We start from the raw sequence: 22,120 nt of genomic DNA, 5'->3' as shown, positions 1-22,120 counted from the left end.
ATCCTTCTCATGTGGTCCAAGTGAGATTTGACAGAGATCACAGGCAAGAGTCACGAGGGTAGGCAGGGGATTGCCACGTGGAAGGAGGAAAATATGTAGGAGAGGTGGTAAGGTACATTATGAGAGAGCTTGCTTACAAAGATAACAAAATGGGGATGGTGCTCTATCTTTCGTGTTTGTGGAGACAGAAGTTTAGAGAGGTGGGAAAGATGTAGACTCATCAAAGTTTATGGCACTGAGCAAGTCATCTGGTGTGTGTTACTGGGAACTTCAAGTGACATTTTGAGTGTGGAAAAAGTCACTAAGAGACAGGGAAGGAAGTACCTCTTCATGGTTAAACACAAAAAAGTGTAAGAAGAGCTGCTGAAATATAATGCAACTTGTTTAGCCTTCTGCTTGCCTTGTAGACTGCCTGTGAATTCCTACTGCTTAAGCTTGGCAGTATGAAGAGCTAGTCTGGTTTTATCTGTTCAGCCAAACACAGTGTAAAGGATCTACTGCTGTTGGAGGGTATTGGAAAGACCCTTTAAGAACAACATTGCTCAGTGTGTAGATTTTAAGCAGCCCCCTGAGGTCTCTCTACCCTTCTCTGAGGCTGTGCAGCTGCTTACATGGAGTATTTGAAAGGATTATTTTAAACCTTCTCTTTCTGTTTATGGTTATAGAACGTGAAACAGTGCAGAGCTCTCTTCTGAAAATCCCCCCATTCCCTTTCTTAATGTAACAACTTTTAGGACCTAAGAATTTGCTCTTTTCCCTTTTACTCCCTTTTAGATTTTCTGTCTTTTTGCTCATCATCTCTTGCCTCTTTTCCCTGCTCTAAGAACTGAATATATCATACTCATGGGCTTTGCCAAATTTGCTTCATGTAAGGTGAAATGATGTTTCAAATTTCCACCAAGTCTGTAGAAGACCTAAAAATGAAGGAAGTGCTTTCAGGATGAAAAGGGGAAAAAAATAAGAAGAGAGGATGTTTTCATGGGCTTTGGTGCATACAGTTTTTGTGTTTCAAAACTGCCCCTTTTTACAAAAGGTGCAGAAATTTGTTTGCCCCTTGAAGCATCTGTGAAGACAGTTTGACATTCCTGCTCCCAGTGCCTGCCCTGGCACTTCCCAGGTTATGGTTTCTTCCTGTTACTGGCTGCTTCAGGATTATACCCTGCATTAAGTCTCACTTCTTTTCTTGTCTTGACAGCTGCAAATCAAAAAGAACCCTTGACTCCTAATTTTAAAGTGAAAGAAGAGCCTAAGGAGGAGGAAGCTGTGAGTTCAGCTGTGTCTCAGTCCAGCTATGTGTTCAGCCAAGAATCTGAAGCCTCAGCTCCAAACATCCCTGAGGAGAAACTCAAGCCACAGGAAGCACAGGCAAATGTGATGAGGCAGGACATGTCAGTCAAGGCAGCATCTGAGCTCCTCATGAAACTCTCAGGTAGATATTTAATTTAATAATATTGAACTTCTTAAATATTTTTTGTGTATGTGCTGACAGGGTGACCTTGCAGAAGGTATGTTCAGCTTTAGTAGGAGGGGAAGGAACAATTGAAAAGGCCTTTCTGCACAGTTCCACTCAGACAAAACATCTTGGTCTGTGGCCATAGCATCTAATTATCTCCTCTCTGGTTTTCAAATTAATGACTATGGAAGAAGTCAAAGAAATGATGCTTTAAAGCTTTTAGATGCTGTAATTTTTTAAATGTACCAAAACATGTTAATACAAATTTATTCACGTGTCACTTCATTAAGATCATAAGAATATGTGTCTGTACTGAACTGTACCTGGCAGAGCTTTATAAAAGATGATTTTTAAAGCCTTTTAATTCTTCTGCCAATAACTTTTACTCAAAATTACAAGATAAACTGTTTTAAAAAATCATATAAACTGAGACAGCTTTCTGCATTTAGTGAGACCAGTTGAGCATTGCCTTAGTGATGCATCCTTCTGCCAGACAAGTAGACAAGTGTGCATGGGTACACACAGAGGTCAGGATAAAGCTGGAAGGAGTCAAATGAAAGTGTATGTTCTGCTAATTATGCTTTGTCTAACTGTCAGAATCAAGGTTTAACTTGAAGGGAAAGTAAAGGAATTGAATTCTTCCTGCTGGGAATAGGTTAAGTCAATGATGAGAAGGCTTTGAACTTCTAACAGACCAATTTTTAGGACCAAGACATGAAAGTCAGACTGGCAGTTTGGGTTTTTCACTTCCACACCTGAACTGGATCTGTTAGTTTTTAACTCTTCTCCAAAATTTGTTATGCCAAAGTCACAAAAGAAGTGCCAGTGAAATGCTTACAAGTTTAGTAACTTCTGAGATCCCTGTCAAACCTACCTGAAATTATTTGTCTTGATGGGATGCTGTCAGCTTTGAATTTGAGCTCAAATTTATATCTGAAAGACTTCAACTGGCAAGGATCTCCCCCATAAAACATGTAATTAATTAACTCCTGTTCATACCTACATGCTTTAATTTGCAGCAGAATTTGAATCATTATTTGCAAACCTTTCTTGTTAATGGTGCAAGAAGTGCTTCCCAAGTACAAAAGTTGATCAGAGCAGAAGCTTTCATGTTTTTCACAGACCTCAAATTGCTAAACATGTGGTTATTGGTATGGTTCACTGTTGCTGCTGGTAACTGGTTTGAGTGTAGTGTTTTGGTAACACAACTTTGCAGCTGAATGAATACTAACCTGTGACTATTTTCCTTGATGCATATAAATTTATGTAACTGTTTTTATGAAGAAGGGGCTCTGAGTACTGAGTACTTCAAAGGCACGAGGGTTCTGGGCTGTGAACCTTGAGTTCAGCATTAGCAGGCTGCATTCAAATAGTTTTATTACCGACTATTATGTTAAAATATTTATGCCTTAAATATCTGTTTATATAAGTGAAATCTTGCATTATAAAGTACCGGTCAAGCCTTCAGTCACTTCTGTTGGGACCTCCCAAACTTTAAGGCTGTAGGAAGAAAGACACTGCTGTAACATAGTGACTGAGCAGTTTTGCTGGCAGTAGTCTTTTTGGTTAATCCATAGATTAGAAGGAGAAGAATGGCTGGGATTTAATGAGTTGGTGTTGCTGCAGTTGGTATTCCTGCATCAGCCAGGGGGTGGGGTTATTCCAAGTTTATCACGTGCAGTTTTTCAACTTGTACTGAATTACCATATAAGGCAGAAACTATAAAGGAGAAAAACACTAGGATACAGTTTAAGGAATAGCCATTTTAGTACTTTGTTTTGGGGTTTTTTTTTGTTTTAATCTTTCCTTTATCTGGTAGCATGCTTCCAGATCACTGTTGACTCTCCAGCTTACTGTAAGCAATTCTGTAGCCTGTTTTTCCAATGCCAAGCAAACATATTTGAGGAGACTGTGGAGTGAGGCATCTCTGTTTGACAGGGTGCCATCCCTGCAAGTTTTTAAATACCTTTAAAGTGTTGCATAAAATTAGTTATAAGAAAGGGAAGTCATGTATTTCAAATACACCTGTTTTCCACATTCTTAACAGTCCTCTTTCATGGAAAAGCTAATTTATTTCTCAAAATGTTTAATTAAGTGGTGCATTCAGTGATACCTATTCAGTTTTATACACTCAGTCTTGTAAATTGAAAGGTAGGCTTCAGAGGAGACTGAAATTTAAAATAAATATTTGCATTTACATGCCAACGTAAATGTTTGAGCCTAAAAGCTCATTTTCTGTTGAAATAGTTATGCTGCTAATATGTATGGGGCATGTATTAGCTTTCAGAAGCATACAGTGTTTTGCCTTCTTGTCCAAAAATGAATGTGGAGGTGGAGGAGTATAAAATATATTAGAGGTACTAACACTTTAGAAGTTAGTATTTTACCCTGGTGCCTTGAACTTGACACTAGTATGTTGCTGTCTTTCCTAGAAATGTTGTCTGAATCACATTTTCCCTTATTTCACATGAATACATTTCACAAATAGAACACATTTTGCATTTCAGTAGTAACTCACGTTGTTTTCCTCCCTTTTTTTTCAGCTGGTCAATTCCCCATGTAATGCACATATTCTTGTTATCACTAGACCTTTGAAGTATTCACTTTGAATTTTTTGTGCTTGAACCCTCAGGTCACGCAGTGCTGCTTGTGATACACCAGCACCAACAATATGTTTTAATTTTGGGTTATCAGCAGATGCAATTAGTGCATACTTACTTCATGGCCTCAGCACACAAAGTAAAATGTTGCTACAAGTGATACCAAAAGCATTCTTGATCAACTCCATTTATTATCACTTAATTACGTGGCAGTTCCTCTTTCAGCACAACTGGCTATTATGGAGTGGTGGTGGTTTTTTGCTTTTTTTTTATTAAGTCATTAGCCACTTGAAAATGTTTATGCTGATTTCCTATTTTATGCCTTGCTGGTAATTTTTTTGACACTGTATCATACATTTAGCTAAAATCACATGGATTAGAACTTCTATTTAGAAAGAGTAAGGAAAAAGAATGATAGTACAATATTAGTATAAGATGAAGGCCAGAACACCTCAATGCCACTCCCATCCCAAAAAATGATATGATGCATTAGGTTACAGTGAGCTGAAGGACTATCTGAACATTATCTGTCAGAACAGCACAGAATTCCAGAGGAACTTAAAAACAGTATTGCTTGTAGAAGCTGCTAATTAGGAAGTGCTATCAGAGGCAGGCAAACTAACCTTGCTGCAGATTTCTTTTTGTAACTGTGAGCTGTTCTGGGCAGTGCCCGTGTGGAGTTGGGCTGCTGCCTTTGGAGATGGCTGGTGGGATCTCCTAAGAGGCTCTGCAGCTGGATTGTAGGAGAGCTGGCAGGAATGCTTTCATCCCTGCTTGGAAAGCCTTGAGAATGGGCAGTGAAGGGAAAATACAGGGAAGTCTTTTGTTCCTTGGTCTCATTAGAAAGCTCTGGGCGGCAGCAGGTGCTTCTGTACAAGTCCAGAAAAGTAAATGGGGAAGTGAATGATTCAAAATAAGACTTTTTCTTGATGAAACCAGAGAAATGGCAAACTGTGGCAAGTCACATTACCAGATTAAATTCTGCTACTAGCAACGTGGTTTCTGTTAAGAGGTTTTTTTGTGTGTTTGAGGGTTTTTTTGTTTCAGGGGAGGGGTTTTTGTGGGTTTGGTTTGGTTTTTTTTAAGCAACAGAAAAGTGAAATTGGTTGTGAATGGTCAGAGCAAAGCTGAGTTTTCATTACAGCATAGACAAAGGTACATGTTTCTAGATAGCTACACTTATTATTGCAATGTGTCAGGTTGCAGATTTTTTTCCAAGATTTTGAGACTCTCCTGCCAGTGCTGTACTATATGAAGTTTGTATCAGGCCACAGACTGTTCATTTAGTTTAACAGGCTTTCCCATGATATTTATATAATAACATAACCCCAAAAGTGCTCAACTAATATTGGATTCTTAGCTATTGATGGGTCTTGCCATGTTCATGACAACATTGCTGTTTAAATCCAAGAGCAGGAAGGCTGCAAAAAAACCACTGCTGTTTTGCAGAAGTACAGGGCAGGAAGTATGGAAGTCTGCAAAGTCTAAGTTGTTTTTTTCGCCTATAGATCTTAAAAAGAAATTCCACAAAACAACAAATACCACAAAGAAGAAACTTATAACAAAGCCTAGCTTTTAGTTCAGTAGTTGCTCTACTTTGCTTTTAAGTTACTGCAATTCACCTTATTTTTTTCTGTGTCAGGGTAACCTTGACATTTTATGAAAACTACCTTAATGTAAAAGTTTAGATAATTTGGAATAATAAGAAATCATAATCTTTTTGGTTCAAATGTGCTTCTTTAGGTGTTCTGGATTTCTTTTATTCTTTTAAGAATTGTCACTAAGGAGTTTAAACAACTCCCCCACTGCTTTACTTTACTCCTATTCCTGGATGATGCTGAGCCATGTGGGAGTGGCCGCAAAGCTCTGGAAAGCTGCATGTCAGATTTGTTCGGAGTGTCAGGGGATTGTGGATACACAGTGTGTGCAGAAAGGCCTCTTGCAGTCCCTCACAGCCTCTGGAGAGTCAGGATGACTGGAGCCAGTCTTCCTGCAAAGGCACTGCTTGCTGCAGAAGTGCTGGACTAGAGTTCTCCTGAACTGTGAGACTGGGATATACTGGAATATGTTGTAAAATAAGAATTCACTGCACATGTAGACTTTCTATCAAATTCTTCTTGAACTGTTTTGAGGGTTTGGCCCTGTTCTGCAGGTAGGGTCGTGCAGGTAAGCACCAATAATCCCACCATTTAAATTGAAAGAGCAGCAGATGCATAACACAACTCTAATTAGTCTATTGCTTTAATTTGCTCCAGATTTTTTTTTCTTGGCTTGTATTTCTGTGAAACAGCTTGTAGTTGCAATATTCTGTAACACGGGAATTCAGAGGTTCCACTCTAACAAATATGAGCCATTTTATGATTTTTTTTTTAATGAAGGATCCTGTTACACTGATTCATTGACATTGTCTTATATAAAACAGCAGTTTGAAAAAAATACTAGCAAAATAAAGCATCAAGCACAGCACCCCAGGGAATGTCAGATGTTACTTGTTGTGTCTCTGTAGCAGAGCCTTCAGGGCTTGCCAACTGTTCTGAACCTCTGAGGGTTTATTGAAGCTGGTTTAGGGCATGTTTATTTCTAGCAAATCAGGACAATTAGCAAACAAAATGCCCGATTCTCAGTACTGAAAGCTTTTGAAGCCAGCACAGGTTGACCCACTAGTTACCCCTGTCTGCTTCATTGTGGAAACTGGTATATGAGTCCAATTTATGAGACATATGGGAAAGGTTTTCTTCTCTGAGTTGATTCATAAAGTTGATTTGTAAAGCTGATAGGCATTTCAACACATATGAGCAACTTAGAACTTTAGCTGTAGGATGAAGCTTTAAATAAAATGGGGAGGAGAAGCATGAATGATTTAACAAGTATTCATTTGATTTCAGCAATGGAAAATCATTGGACAGCTATTGGTTGGGGTTTTTTAAATCTGTGCACTTGTTTTTGACTTTCATCTCAAATAAAGGGAAAAGCAGACTGTGCTGCATTAGAAGAGCATGTTTGGTGTGTGCCCTCTAGTGCAAGTGAATGGCCACACAGACCATCACAGAATGGTCTGGGTTGGAAGGTACCTTTAAAGGTCATCTAGTTTGAACCTTCAGCAAAGATCAAAGCCACCTTCAGCCAGATCAGGTTGCTCAGAGTCCCATCCAACCTGACCTTAAATATTTTGTGTTGCATTAGAAGTGTTGCTGCAGCTTTCCCTTCCTTGGAGGTTTGGAATGTTCTGCAAGGCAAACCTGCAGCTGATCTAGTGCTGAAGGTTCGTGAATTAATTCAGTTTGGAAGGGACCTCCAGGGTTCATCTAATCCAGACTTTTGCTCAAAGCAGATTCAAAAAGAGCAGATTGACAAGCATCTTACTAAGTTTTGAATGTGTTCAAGGATGGAGAGCCCAACCTTTCTCAGCAATCTGTGCCAGTATTTCACTGTCCTGATAGTGATTTTTTTCCTGGATATATAAACAGAATTCCCTATGTGCCAGCTTGTCTGTCAACTCATACTATCACTGTGCATTTCCGAGAGAACTCTGACTCCAGCTTTTCTATACCTTCTCTTTATATCTTAGAGGGTTGTCAAGAGCAACAAAGTGTCCCCTTAGTGTTGTTTTCTCAAGGCTGAACAAACCCAGTTCTCTGAGCTGTTCTCCTCTTACATCCTGCAGCAGCCTCACTGTGTTGGTTGCCCTCCACTGAACGTGCTCTGGGATCTCAGTGTCTGTTCTGTATTGAGGAGCCCCAAATGGGACACAACAATCTAAATGTACCCCCATAAGTGCAGAACAGAGGGTAAGAATATCCCTGAGATTAGCTCAAACTTGATTTAGACTTGGTTGTAATAAGGCCAAGGTCATGGGTTCAATCCCCTATGTGGGCCATTGACTTGAGTTGGACTCGATGATTCTTGTGGGTCCCTTCCAACTCAGAATAGTCTGTGATTCTGTGAATCTCCTCCCTCTGCCTGATGGCTACAGATTGGATAATGTGGCCTGGAATATGGTTTGCCTTGGTTGCCACAAGGGCACTTTGCTGACCTGTGCACAGTTTGGGTTGGATTGTGGTAGTCCTGACTTTCTGAGATAAGTGGCTTGAATAAACTCTTTCTAAAACCTGCCAGCTTCTGTCTTAACCTGTAGAGAGATGTCAGCCCAGACTACACTTCAGAGGTGCTCTTACTGCTACACCTTATTGAGGGGAGACTGTCAGGCCTTTTGGGATGAATTCTATACCCTGAGCTTTTAGGCAGCATTAAGTATTGTTCTATGTTTCTGTTCTGTTTGGCTTTTTTTTTTTTACCAAGTACCCCTCCTTTGTGATTCCTTCAACTTGTGAATGCTGAAGAACCTGAAAACTGTGGAAGAAATTACCTCCTCCTGAAACAAGCCTATACAGGACTCCATTTTTCATATCTGATTGTCTCACTCAATATGAATAGAGTGAAGATAATCAAGGCTTTTACAGATCAGCTGATTAAAAGTTTTACTGCTCTGTAAAGAAATAGCATCTCTGTGGCCTGATGAAAGCACATCCATGTATAAACCAATTTTCTCTTATTTTCTTAAGGTGTTTCTGTATCAAAATTAACACTAGAAGAAGGCATATTAGCTGATTTAGTTCATCTTTTGTCAGGTGAGCGGTCCCAGCACTGCTGTTCTGTTGTTCTGAGCTTCCTCCAGGTTAATTTTAGATGAATAGCATGGCATGTTTAGGAGATCATGGTCTGGAGACTTCTGAACTACTTTTAGACCCCACCGATTTTTGCTAGGAATTAGAAGTCTGTGCTATGATAAAAATTTGACATGAATTAAAAAAAAAAACCACTGTCGTGTCTTAACTTTGTATTCTGATACCTTACAGATTATTTAACCTCGCTCACCTAGTAGGTCTGCTGTTAAAGTCAAAGATACCATGATTTTCATTATTTGAACCAGAAGACCTTTCAGTGTACCTGACTTGAAAACCTTTAGCTGCACTATGACCATGTGAGATATCTATGTAAGGAAATAAGGGGTATCACTTTACTCCACAAACAAACAGTCTGTAGCACAGAATGGAAAATAATCTCCAAGAAGTTACAATTTGACTGCCTGTATGGTGAGATTGGTATGGGCATAACCTTAATTACAGTCTTTTGCCAGCACAAGATCTAGCACAGTGGGGTTTTATGCCTGTGATTGCTGCTCATGGGACAGACTGACTGTGTTTCCCTTTTATTAGCTCTTGTAAAATTATCAGAAACTCTCTTTCAGTCTTCTCTGTGTGTGTTTGCTTTTGGGAATTGGAGTATGACAGAATTCACATTTGGCAGGGGCATTCTGTCAGATCAAAAGGGTGCAGCTGGGAAGATAAAGGTCAAAGGAAATGATCAAATATGTAGATTTAGTTAGGGCCATTTGAGTGCTGTCTGATGGTGAGGGAGAGAAGGTCATCGGTATTGCTTGACTCTTGCCTTAGTTGGGGTCGTATCAGTTTGTCTGATACAAAAGCATTTGCAGTACAGGGAATTAAACCGTGTGGAGCAGGAACAGAAATAGAAAGAATATTTTAAAAGCAGAGAGGGCAGCAAAGGTCAGCTTGACTCTGCACCTAAATTTGGCAGCTGGGTGCAGAGCTCAGTCTGTCAGACATCTGAGGAACTCATTTGTTTGCGGAGTTACCTGAGCTTTTGATTGACAGTGTTACCTCATGCATTCCTTTGCTGTTCTGTGTTCGCTTTCAATGCACAGCGTGCTATTTTTACACTTTTGAACACAGATGCAATGTTCTGTGCTTTTATAAGAGACTAATGTAAGCTTTAAATAAAATACAGAAAAAAAATCTGCTTAACAGGCAAAAAAAAGGCATTATCTGTTATTTCTAGCTAGTCTTCAGTTGAAGTCTGAAATATGTCTGTGGATAGTAGGTGGTAAAGATTTTTATCAATGTTTATATGTTTCTTTTAAAGGTCAAGAAATGTCATAAGGAAAGACTGAAAACATTTCATGTAAATCATTCCTGGAACATGTCCAAGTGGCTTTTATCTCCTGGCTTCTTTCTTCTTTTTGTTTTTTTGTTTTGTTTTGTTTTTGTTTGTTTGTTTGTTTGTTTTTAAGAGCTGTAGGAAATAATGGCAATTCTTCTCAACACCAGGAATTTGGGGAGAGGGAGAAACTAGACTAAAGAAAAAGGACTTGGTGACACACATCAGTTTAATTTTAGGTAGAATGCTAATGCCTTCATTTTAAAGGGATTCTGTTCATCTTTCTCTAGAGACTACTTGTTGTTGATTAGCTTGAGGATGTTATTGGGGATAACCAAACCATGTTTTGGTGCCTCTGAGATTCACTGTAATATTGTGTAATTGAAAACAAAAGGCCTGGTGGTGTTTGAAACTTTCACGCTTGGAATAAAATGTGTGAAGCTGACACAGTCGTATGTGAGTTAGAGAGGATGGGAAAAACAGAGAGAGTAGCAACAGATTAATTGATCAGGTGAAGTTAGTGGAAACCCACCCTCACTCCCCTTTCCTTCTCTCTGACCCAAAGTTAATAGAAAATGCTGTTTGTGTTTGGGCTTTTTCTTAACAAACTGGTGCTCTTTTTTATTTTAATAAGCAGTAATTTGACAAATGACAAGGAGACTTTCATTTGAGAACTCATTGAGCATGTCTCCCTCCCTCAGTGACCTGATGCTCTCAGCCCCTGTCTGCACCAGTTAACATGCTGGCCCACGGTCACAGATGTGAGCCCATCCTCCAGTCTGGCCAAGGGCCAGGCTGTGCTCTCAGAGACTAATCCACTCAGCATCCAAGCGCTCTGCTTCCCTGGCTCTGTGTGCTGCAGTGTGCCTGTCCCTGCCCTCTACCATGGCCTCTCTTCCTGGGTGCAGGGCTTGCCTTTTCCTCCTGGCCCATGAAGTTTGAGCAACTCAATCTCCAGCTTTCCCTTGCCTCCAGCTCTGGAGACTCCATAAGTAGCCATTTAGAGCATGTGCTAATCATGAGTGAAAAGAAGCAGATTTTATTGAAGGTTTTTACTATTCTGGCTACTACCAGTAGGATGTGTAGGCAAAATTGATAAATCCCGTGTACAGTTTTGTTAGAATGATTCCTCACCTGAATGCCCCTTCTGGTATCCGTGATTATGCATTTATTTATTTTCTTGATTCTCCAGGTATAGTGCCTTTCTTAGTCTGCCTGTTCCTGGAGTTTCTGGTCAGCATCCAGCCAGCAGAGGCAACACCTAGTTGGGCAGTTCTGCCATGATATCATTGTCCTTTCAGGAGTGCTCTGAATGAAAATTATTAGGAAAAAAAATCATCTTTCTCTGAAATTAAATTGAGAATAAATTTTGCAAGTTTTTATCGTCTCTTTTCACAGCAGAAAGTCTGAATCAAAAGGGCTGTACAGGTGTTTGGGGTGTGGTAGACAAATTACCTTGGAGCCTTGATTTTGAGATTTCAGAGCTTTTACTTTGAACTAAAAATTATCACTTCCTTTGCAGCCAAACCAGAGCATTCAGCAACACCCAAGGAGTCTCAAGTGTAGAAAGTGATCTGCAAATTGGCTTCTATAGTGTGGATTTGTTTACTAGACTTGAGACACTGGAGAGAAAGTCAAGGAGGGGAGGATATGGGCTTATGAAAACTTGTCATTAGTGTTAATGGATCTTGTAATGTATGAGAAAATATCTATCAGATTTTAGACAAACATAAGCCTCAGAATATTCCCCTCATCTGGAGAGCACATGCAGGTTTAACAGACAGGGTCTTCACATGGTTATCTGGAATTGTCCTTAAATAGAAAGAGTGGAAAAGCAGCAGATGATGTTTCCTCCTCCAATCCTGTCCCCATACCAATACTTCTGACTGGCTATGCTATGCTGGTACTTCTGCTGATAAAGAGTAATTTAGAGTTTGTCAGAGGTCTTCAGAGTCCACTTTAGGGGAGCTGGTGTGTAGCTGCAACTTCATTTAATAAACAGAAATGAAGCTTTACTAACTGGTGTGTGATCACACAGTATTCATAGAAAGCGATACAACTCTCATGTTTACAAATATGCAACTGTTTTCTGCTCTCTAGTTTGAAAAATCATTTTCAAGAGATTGCTTCTATTTATAAGTGCCAGAAGCATCCTGAGGCAGTCAGCTGCTCACTTCCCTTACCATTTGCAGCGATACCATACACAAATTATAACTTTGTGATTGTGATTCCTGCTTTGAGTACTTTGAAAAATTGTTGCCTAATTAAATAATTGTGGTGAGGTTTTGTTTTTATTTTTCAATACGTATTTGCAGCTGAGAGTTTCAAGGAAACCCAGATGGTAAAGATAAAGGAAGAGCCAATGGAAGTTGACATTCATGACTTGCAGGCCTCGGTGTCACCCAGCCAAAACGTTGGCTACAGCACTTTATTAGGGCGAGACATGAGTGAGCGGATACAGAAGGCACCAGAAGGCCGTGTGCTGCCAGAAAGGAATCTGTTCAGCCAGGATATATCAGTGAAGATGGCATCTGAGCTGCTCTTCCAGTTATCAGGTAAAAGCAGTGCAACTTGTCAATTGTTGGACTTAAAGAACAAAATTAGTTTTTTGTATAACCATTAAGGTGCTGTGAAAGTGTGAGATTGTGAAGGCTGAAAAATAATAGGAATTAGAGCCCTTTTACCCTCACATTTGAAGCACAGACACCTGGCCAAATGTCCCCCATCGTTAGCATATGCTTTAAAGTACTGGGCCAGTCAGGTCAGGTTCACAGTATCTGAACGGAATTGGAAAAGCCGGAGTTCAACTCCTGTATTTTTGAAAGCTAATTGAATAATTTGTGATGACTGGTTTTGTCCAGGCCTGGGATTATGGGGGAACTTGTAGAGGGCAGTTACTGCTGTGGCTGCAGCAGGCAGTGCTCCTGGGGCTGTGCTGTCCAGTTCTCTTGGCAAAGAAGGTGAACCTCAGCTGTCACACAAAGGCAATGGCACCAGCACTGTGTTTGATGAACACTTGTATGGCACACTTTGCATGGAGCACTAACACTAATGTATGAAACAGGAAAATTGGGCTGGCTGTTAGTTTAAATAATGTCATGCCTGTTCTCTAATCATGCTTGAACCATTTACTCTGGGGTATGCTGTTATATGAAAGCATTAAAACAGTTCTGCTGAATAAAATCTGATAGGGAATATATGTTACGTGCTAATCACAGAAAAACATGTGTGTTCCTCTGCAGAAAAGGTGAGCAAAGAGCACAACCACAATAAAGACACCACCATCAGAACTACAGCCAGGTGAGTACATCCCACTGTTACCTGCAGAGCTGTACTGTAGATAGCATTGCTTCATTTTGCCTTGGGAACTCAAATGTGTCTGTCTCCTGATACTATAAATTCAAGGTACTTTCATGAGTAATGTAACCTATATCTGAAAAATTACAACTATAGATCTGATTGCTTAAAGCCCTTTGGGCCAAAAGAACTGTTCTCATCTGATCAAGTATTCACACACCATTTTAAGAATAATTTATTTTTTCAACAAAACCTGAAACTTAAAAGAAACTGCATGGTATGTGCAGTGCTTGTGTGCAGACCAGGCTGACAAAGTGGATTTTAAGACATGAACCAATGTAAGAAGAGGTGATTTTGATTTGCTTCTGTCAAAATTGATTTCTTTAGAAAAATTTTAGTTTTGTATTTCTGTCATCTCAATACATTCTAGAGATGAATTTTTTAAAAGTCAGACTGTAAGACATTGCTACCAAAACATTTGTTAAACATTACAGCTACATTAATACAATCTAAATTATCCAGGAATTAAAAACATGATTCAATTGTAGTAAGTGCAATTAAAGAAATATGCATTTAACAGTATTGTGGCTGGGAACAAACCTATGAGTTCTTTACATATGTGTGAGCTGCAAGGTGTGGTGTCCCTCTGGGAAATTCAAAGCTCTTATGTAGTAGGTGCTGGCTAGAATTGGCAAAGACTTGGTGCCCATGGTGAGGAGCAGGCAGGAACTGGCAAGGATACATTTATTTCCTACCCCGAAGTTCCCTAATTATTGTGGATCTGTTGGAGACTGAGCACACTGAAGTGATGAAGAATTCCTTCCGAGACAGAGTAGGACTTGCTGTGCCTCTGCAGCCCCTTCTACAGAAGTTCTGAGTGTTCAGCATGTGCCACCTTAAACCAACTTTGTCCAGACAGAATTGAAAAGCCTGTCAATTGCAAAGGAAAGATACTAAACTTCTAGGTCTATCCCATTCATCCATGGTAGCTGTAATAAGTAAATAATTTGGTTTTATAAACCGACCAACTCAGTAAATGTGCATTAGGGACCTTTTTATGTTACAAGTTGCAAGAGAATTAAATTAAGCATTTAGCTTCTGGTTCCAGTGAATGCTTCCCATATTTGCTAGTTGGGGAATCTGTGGGATATTCAGCCTGCATAGCCTTTCTGTGACTACTCAAAAGGCGTAAGCTTGAGACACAAATGGAGATAAATGTCCACATTGTCCAACTGCTCATTAACCATCCACTGTATATTGCAGGGAGGGGGTGACAAATACTTGAAAATAAATTTCAGTGTCTCATGGGGTTACCAGCAGAATGGGTGTGAGAATCCAGAGCTACTTTGGGATCTGTCAAAGTTAATTCAAATTGGAAGGGTTGAGGACAGTTCAAAGATAACTTCCCCTTCTTCTGGCTGCCAGCTTTTAAGAAGGTAGCACAGTTGCCTGTTGGCAAACTTGTGCTGAGTTTTACTGAGATGTCCTTACAGTGCCTGCTACCCATCAGGGCATGAAATGCTGAGTGCCTGGTCCAGTTTTTCTGGGTGCTTTTCTTATCTTGCCTATTTATCAACAGAAGAAGACATGAATGAGGAGAGCTTCTAAAGGGGAAGTGAGTCAGTCTACTAACTCCTGCGAGTTCAAACAGATTGATTTGAAAGACCTTGCCAAAAGAAAACCCACCCCAAACCAAACAGCTGGAAGTCTTTACTGGTGAGGGTATGACGCCTTCTCAAAAATAGAATGTGATGAAGCAGCCAGTGGAGGATAGAGGCACTTGGACTGCATTAAGAAAACATGTGGTGTTGCAGTTTGGCTCACCAACCCACATCTGGAGTAATGACAGAAAGGCATGTGAATCACAATTGCTATGTGAAATTTGCTGACAGCTGCAGAGAGCCAAGGTGAGGTCAGTGTTGTCCACTTGTGAAGAACTGGGCAGCAGAAAGATTAAGCTGTGTCATTGGTGAGCCTTAAATCATGAAATCCCAGCAAGATGGGGTACACAAGCACTTTTTGCTCTCTTATTCCTTATTAACATTTCTAACTGTCACCTATCTGTTGCTGTTCCTCCTGTGAGTATTCCTGGACTTTGTGAGCACATACTCCCATATGACTTTGCTTAAGCAGCCGCAACTGGCAAGGATTCCTCTCAGTGCAGTGGCTGAGTGAGATGTTAGAGCCTGCCATCTGTGAGAAGAAGACACAAAGTGGAGGAGCAGAAGGGATCTGGAAGTGAGTACGCCAGCATAAGATGCCAAGATAAGTTGCTTTCATCTAGAGAACTGTGTAGCCATGAAACTGGAAAGGTGCAGCCAGAGAAAAAAATCCTAAAGCTTGATCTTCATCAGAAAGGACTTTGCACAGTGACTGAGAAGGATTTATGTAATTTCTTACTATGAAGCAGGAGCTCCTCCCTCCATACTTTGCACTGGGAATTGGAGGATGCATCTGCTGAAATAATAGTAGGGCCGGCACTGAAGAGTCTCCACTGCCATTCTAGAGGAAGGCAGAAAAGACGTGACCAAGGATGGTTCTGTAATTCACCAGAGGACAATGGCAGAGAGGGAAACCCTTGGGGTATGCCATGATACAACCTTCAACAGCAACCTGCTCATGAGATATGGCCCAGCCTGAAACACATAAGCCCTGCATCATCCATTTTGCTTAGAACCAGCAATGGGCAGTGCCCCACTGACTGAACCTGAGGCACAAGCAGGATGGACAACGAGGAAACCTGAGTGGATTACAAGATTTTGAAGTTACAATAGTAATAAAACATTTTTATTGATGTTTTTCTTTCCAATCATTATTAAACCAGTGAGAGGAATGTTGCAATAAATCATGCCATATTTTTATACAGTGTCAGTCTGTTTCATATTATGTCACCCCTGAGTGGGAGTGTGAGTCTTGGAAGAAGTTAAGTTTTGCACATATGGGTTGGAGCTGGTTTGTTTTATCCTGTTCACTTGTTTTCTTGAGGTTTGTGCATTGTTCAGCTACCAGCATACACTGAAATGTTCAGGTTTAGGACAACTTCATGCCTTATCCTTCAAGACAACCTGATGTTGACTGTTTATGTTAATGTTCAAACTTTTGTAGAAATACCAAAATATCCCATTAACTGTCACATATGGAACACAGCAAAATTAATTATGTCCAAAAAGACTTAATAAGAAAGCAAACAATGTGATTGCCAAAAGCATTTCATGTTCAAGTTAACTAATTATCAACAAGTTTCTCAAAGGCAGAAGAAATCTGACTGCTGAGAATACAAGTGACTTGGTGGAGAACACCTTGTTCACTCTCTGCAGAAAAACTGCAGGAGGGAAAACACAGACAAGTACCATTATTTAGACAGATACCTTGGGTGTCTAGATTGGTAGAGTCAACTCAGTTGGTGCTGCTGCCACATACTGTCCGAGTCTGGGCTACCCACTGTGCAATGCTTTGCAGTATGTTCTTTATCCTGAAAAAGTTCTTGGATTTTATTGCTGAATAAGAACAGGCTGCAGAAATTATCTGTCCTGCTGTTCTGCACCTTTAAAGCACCTCCTCTACACCAGCCTATTAAGGATTCTCAAACAAGAGATCAGATTTAATGTAATTCTCACTTTGCTTAGAAGGAATTGATAGTTTGCATGCAGATGGAAAACGCTGCCTCAGAAAACAGTTTTCCAAGAAAGACTGTTGTTTTCCACTTTGAATTTTTTTATATACCTCTTACTGATGTCTGTCTGTACTGTTGACAAGAAATTCTTATTTGTTGCAATCTTTAATTGAGCAGAAAACAAATGCTTTGACAGAAATGCCATTTCATGATTGAAATTAACTTTTTCCTGATTGTTAAATAAAACCAGAGCAAGATTTGCTTTTTGGAGTCAATAAGCTGAAAATTTTTGTACTTAATACTCTTTGGGAAGTACCCATTCGCTCAACTTGTATGAATTGTTTCTAAAAATCAAACTCATGGAGTTAATTTCATTCATGGAATGCCATGTCAGAATAGAACTATTCAGCACCTTAACCTAAGATTTGAAAATTTTGTTTTAAAGATAACTACTGTATGCCTCAGATTATTGAATAATAACCTTTCCTGATTGCCCTCTCCAGATATGACAATATAAATTTTTGAAGTGTTGATTTTAATGATCCGTATTGTATCGTGATATAGCAAATCTAAGATGTTGAAATGCAGCTACAAACCTTTTGTGAGGAGTTCAGCTTTCACTCTGAGATGCAATTTTACTAAAGCATGCTGCTTCTCCACAATTTCCTCATGGTCTGCCTGTTTTTCAGCATGAATTCTGTAAATGAGACAGGGCTTTTAACAAGATGGTATTTGTTATCAATATTAAGATGTTGGGGTCAAAAATCTTATTTACTTTTTCTGTTAACTGCTGTTTTCTTTAAAAAAAGGCATCTTGTTTTTTCCTATAGCCCTTTCTTTTCTGAAGACTCATTTAGACAATCACCATTCACTTCCAGCTGTAAAGATCTCCTGCCTAATGAAACTGCTCTTCATGGAAGGACGTCTGCACCAGGTCAGACACCTTTTTCTTTGATTACTTCCACATAACGTATCTTTTTAAAATTTTCTTGCTGTAAACTCCACCACTTGCTCAATGCTCTTAAAATGTAGTTCATTTTGTCAAAAGGGAACTATTTCTTCATAATAAGTTATTATTAAGAAGAAAAAGCATAAAGAAGAAGCATTTGAACTAATGGTGTTTAGGCTCCTGTTTCTGTGAGTTGTGTAACAGTCTGTACCAGATTAAGCTCAGCAGTACCAGCAGAGGTTGTGGGGAGGGGGTTGTGTGTGTGTGTACCCCAAATGTGAGGGAGCTGCACTGATGTCCAACTACTGTCTGCTTTTCTCCTGTTCCTGACCATCTCCATCTCTCAGAGTGCAGATGAAATCTTTGCAGTATTTGTACCGGGGTGCCTGAGCTTGGCAACACAATTTTCCTGCCTTTAACAATAATTTAGAATTTTTCTGGAAGGATGTGAAGTTCTTCAAATGTACTGAAAAGCCTCAGGATCTGTGGGTACATTCCTATGGATCTTCTGAATCAGTTGACAAGCATTTTATGCCCATATACAGCCTAGGTTATATTCTGCATTAAAATGGAAAACACAGGCATGTAGCAACACTATTCAAGGTCGCCCTGAACACATGCAAAAACTTGATCCATGCCTTTACTGTACTGTTGCAAAATAACTCGTTTGCTAGTTCACTGCTATCTGTTCTTAAATTAATAGCTCTTGGGTTCTAAAGGTCAGTAATTACACAGTCAGCCATAGGGGGGGTTATTCACCTTTTCTTAGCAATCAATAAAGTTTTGGGCACGTTACTACTAATTTTCAGCTATAGACTGTCATTTAATTTACAGCTTAACAGACCCTTCATTTTTTTTAATGCCTGAATAGTCATTTGACAGCTTGTGAAGTGGCAGATGAGGGTAAGAGCTAGATGCTGTCTCAGGGTAAATATGTATAGCAAAAAGAAAAAAATTGTAGCATAAGGACAAGGGTCTTCAGGCAAGCTGCAGACACAGTTTTGCAAGGAAGTGGATTTTTTAACTCTGGCTGAGGAGAACCAGATCAGGTGTGATACTTTTAAGTATTAAAATGTAAACCAGGTTAGCACTTCAATCCTGGCTTTTGACCTTGGCATAACATGGAATATTCATATGCCCATATGCCCTGATGAAAGATGAGAACTCATAGTCTCCTCAGGCACTGCTTGATACCTCAGAGGACGTGGCCTCTAGCAGGAATAGTCTTACATCATTCCAAGATGAATGCAATTTTAATTCTCTCTAAGACTTCACTTTAAGTGAGGCCGCTAGAACTGTGATGGGTTTTGGTGACATGTTTGATCTTCGGCTTAAAAGATGTAAAGTATGGAGATGGTTAGATCATCCTGGAGTGTTGGAATGGCTTCTGAGGAACTGGGGTTTTGTACATTTATGCTGCTCTATAGTCTGTTTTATGGAATATAAGTATTACCTTGGTAGGTTTGTGTATTGTAATACATATTGCTGTAAGACTCTTGATATATAATAGCAGTATATTGAAAATTTTAAAAATGCTGGGTTTTTTTCTACATTTTTATTTTTCGAACAACTCTATCATTCCAAATATGTTGGGGTTTTTCTCAGCTTCATAACAAATTCTTGGACCTGAAGTGCAACTTCACAGTATCACCAAGAATGTGATTTAAATTTTTAATCAATTACAACTATGATGTTCATGTAAAAGAACAGCAGAATACACAGGTAACTTTCCTACCAGTTTCAGCCTTGCAAGAAGAAACAGCCTGTGTAGTGCTATGGATAGCTCAGAAGAAACTACCCCTTCAAATAGCAGCATAAAGGAACAGTAACAAAGAATTGTAAAAGGTGATACAGAAAATGCTGTGAAAATGTGTACAGGGTCTCCGTGGAAAAATGCTTTCCCTTGAGATTTGTTTTGGGTTACTTTGTCCCTGAAACAGGACAGTGACAGGAAATTCCAAATGCAGTGTCACCTTCAAGTTGTCACCTAAACCCCAAGCAGTTTAACTGCTGATGGCCAAGAGTGTTGCTTAAGCAGTGCCGGTGTCCAACCCCAGCTCAGTGCTCCTGTCCCTGCATCCAGCACAGTCTGGTGGCCAGGCAGGGGCTCAGAGGTGCTGCCCCATGCTCCTGTCCCTGCACCCAGCAGTCTGGTGGCCAGGCAGGGGCTCAGAGGTGCTGCCCCATGCTCCTGTCCCTGCATCCAGCACAGTCTGGTGGCCAGGCAGGGGCTCAGAGGTGCTGCCCCATGCTCCTGTCCCTGCACCCAGCAGTTTGGTGGCCAGGCATGGGCTCCGAGCTGCTGCTCCATGCTCCTGTACCCGCATCCAGCACAATCTGGTGGCCAGGCATGGGCTCCGAGCTGCTGCTCCATGCTGGCTCTGTGCAGCCAGGCTGGGCATGGGCAGCCTGTGCTGCCCCTTGCTGTGGGTGGCCTCGATGCCACCCTGTGTACATGGAGCTCCTTTCCAAGCAAGCACCACTATTGGCGGTTCTGTCCCCAGAGTCTGCCAACTTTCTGTCTGCAGACTTTTTGGCACCCTATCTGCAGGGGAATTGGGAAAAGTGACAGCAACAGAGGACAGTAAGATATTTTGTGTGTCAAATTCGATTCTTTTCTGTAATAGGTGACATTATGCAATCTTATTCATTACCAAGCTCCATCTTAAACCTCGTCATCCTTATTATTTGTATGAGGATGCTGTTTCAGAAGCTCACCCTTTGAAGAGCTGGGACCATTCTCTTTTCAGTCTGAATTTATTCACAGCAAATTCCACTTTTGTTGTTTCACCAGTGCTGTCCTTCAACTTTGATAATTCTCCCTTGTGATGTTCACCATCTGATGAGCCATCTTGCATTCCTCTAATCCTGTCTTCATCCTGGAAAAGTAAGCGAGCCAGTGTCTTTTAGTCTCTTTTAGTATGATAGGGTTTCCATTTCCTAGCCTTTTTCTGCCTCTGTGTAGGGAAATTAATTTCTGCAAATATGATTAGTCAGAACTATGTATGCTCTTTTATAGGAGATTAGCAGTGACTCTTTCAGTGGGATGCAATCTTCTATACGTATATTGGAAATGCCTCTCCTGATTGATCACAGTCTTTGTAACTAGAACATGCTGATGACTGTCTTGCTGATCAAATAGTAAGATGTTTTTCTTTTCCTTTATAATTTCAGCATGCAACAGAAATCCTTGTTCCCATGTTCCAGGCATATGACCTCGCAATCTGAATTGTTGCACTTGTTACACTAGCTCTCAACATTATTCCTTTAATACTCAGGAATTTCTGCATATTGATATTGCTTTCATTAATGCAATTCTGGTTTGGTTGGTTTGTGTTGAAGCTATTAAAGAGGATTTTTGAGTACAGAGAGTGCAAAGTTCAGTCCTTGAGATTTAAGCTTAGTGGCATCCTCTGTGCAAACCACTTTTCTTCATAGCCAGTTTATAAGAAAATTGCAACATCAGGTATTTAAGTGGAAAAGCAATCTTTGTAGGGCATTAAGTATGTAAGATCACCAAGGAGCACAAAATAATTAGGGAAGATTAATAAAAGATGTGTGAAAGCAATGCATTGATCAGGGCATTTAGTAGGATAAAACCCCCCAACTAAATAAATAATGATACACTGATGCATTTGGCCTGAAATAAAGGTGAAGGATCCCTGATCAGCAGCAGCAGTGCCACAGGCAGGAAAGGCAATTCTCATGCTTTTAGGTCTGGTACCCAGGGAAAGAATAAAATCTCTTAACAGTTGTCAGAAGGCACTCATCAGACCCACAGAAGTCATGATACCCCCCCTAATAATCTGTGGTGAATTCCTAATACTCTGAGAAGGGAAGAAATGAGTTTTCTGTAGTATTGGGTAGATCTGGAGAATTGCTTCCCTTACTTTTTAAGGTATTTTGTATTATAATAATCATACTATTTTATTATAGTGCACTTTTCTGTATTAGTATTACTGTCCAAATAAGCCCATTTTTACTCAAAAATGGAAATAAAAGTTTATCAAACTCACTTGACTCAAAAATTACTATAGGATCAAAGTAATATCTAATTCAATAATTTCAGCTCTCCCCTGTAAGAATAGCAAAATGGCCTTTTCTACCCTAACAAAAGTGAGGGAGAAGAAATTAATATTTTCATTTCAAACAGTCACTTTAAAAAGACACTTTTATCTTCTGTTTTATAAGACTCTTCTTTTGACAGAATAGTTTGGGTTTATGTCAGACTATATAGTTCAGTTCAGATC

At 39.9% G+C, this 22,120-nt stretch overlaps 1 protein-coding gene across 5 annotated transcripts in view; it reads left to right on the top strand.

The window, feature by feature from the left end:
* The window catches only part of ZNF827 (zinc finger protein 827), a 104,098-nt gene that overhangs the window by 53,519 nt on the left and 28,459 nt on the right, over window positions 1–22,120 (top strand). For 4 of the 5 annotated variants that reach the window (XR_011697857.1, XM_071555628.1, XM_071555626.1 and 1 more), the window contains 4 exons: window positions 1,196–1,429; window positions 12,327–12,566; window positions 13,254–13,311; window positions 17,752–17,855. Coding sequence is in view for 4 of the 5 variants with exons in the window: in XM_071555628.1 (XP_071411729.1) it covers window positions 1,196–1,429; window positions 12,327–12,566; window positions 13,254–13,311; window positions 17,752–17,855 (636 nt within the window). In the remaining variant the exon portion in view is untranslated. The remainder of the gene's footprint in view (window positions 1–1,195; window positions 1,430–12,326; window positions 12,567–13,253; window positions 13,312–17,751; window positions 17,856–22,120) is intronic. The other variant, XM_071555627.1, reaches the window with a different exon arrangement.

The sequence above is a fragment of the Pithys albifrons genome, chromosome 5, assembly GCF_047495875.1.
Source record: "Pithys albifrons albifrons isolate INPA30051 chromosome 5, PitAlb_v1, whole genome shotgun sequence".
Taxonomy (NCBI): domain Eukaryota; kingdom Metazoa; phylum Chordata; class Aves; order Passeriformes; family Thamnophilidae; genus Pithys; species Pithys albifrons.
This window is presented reverse-complemented; position numbering and strand designations above follow the sequence as displayed.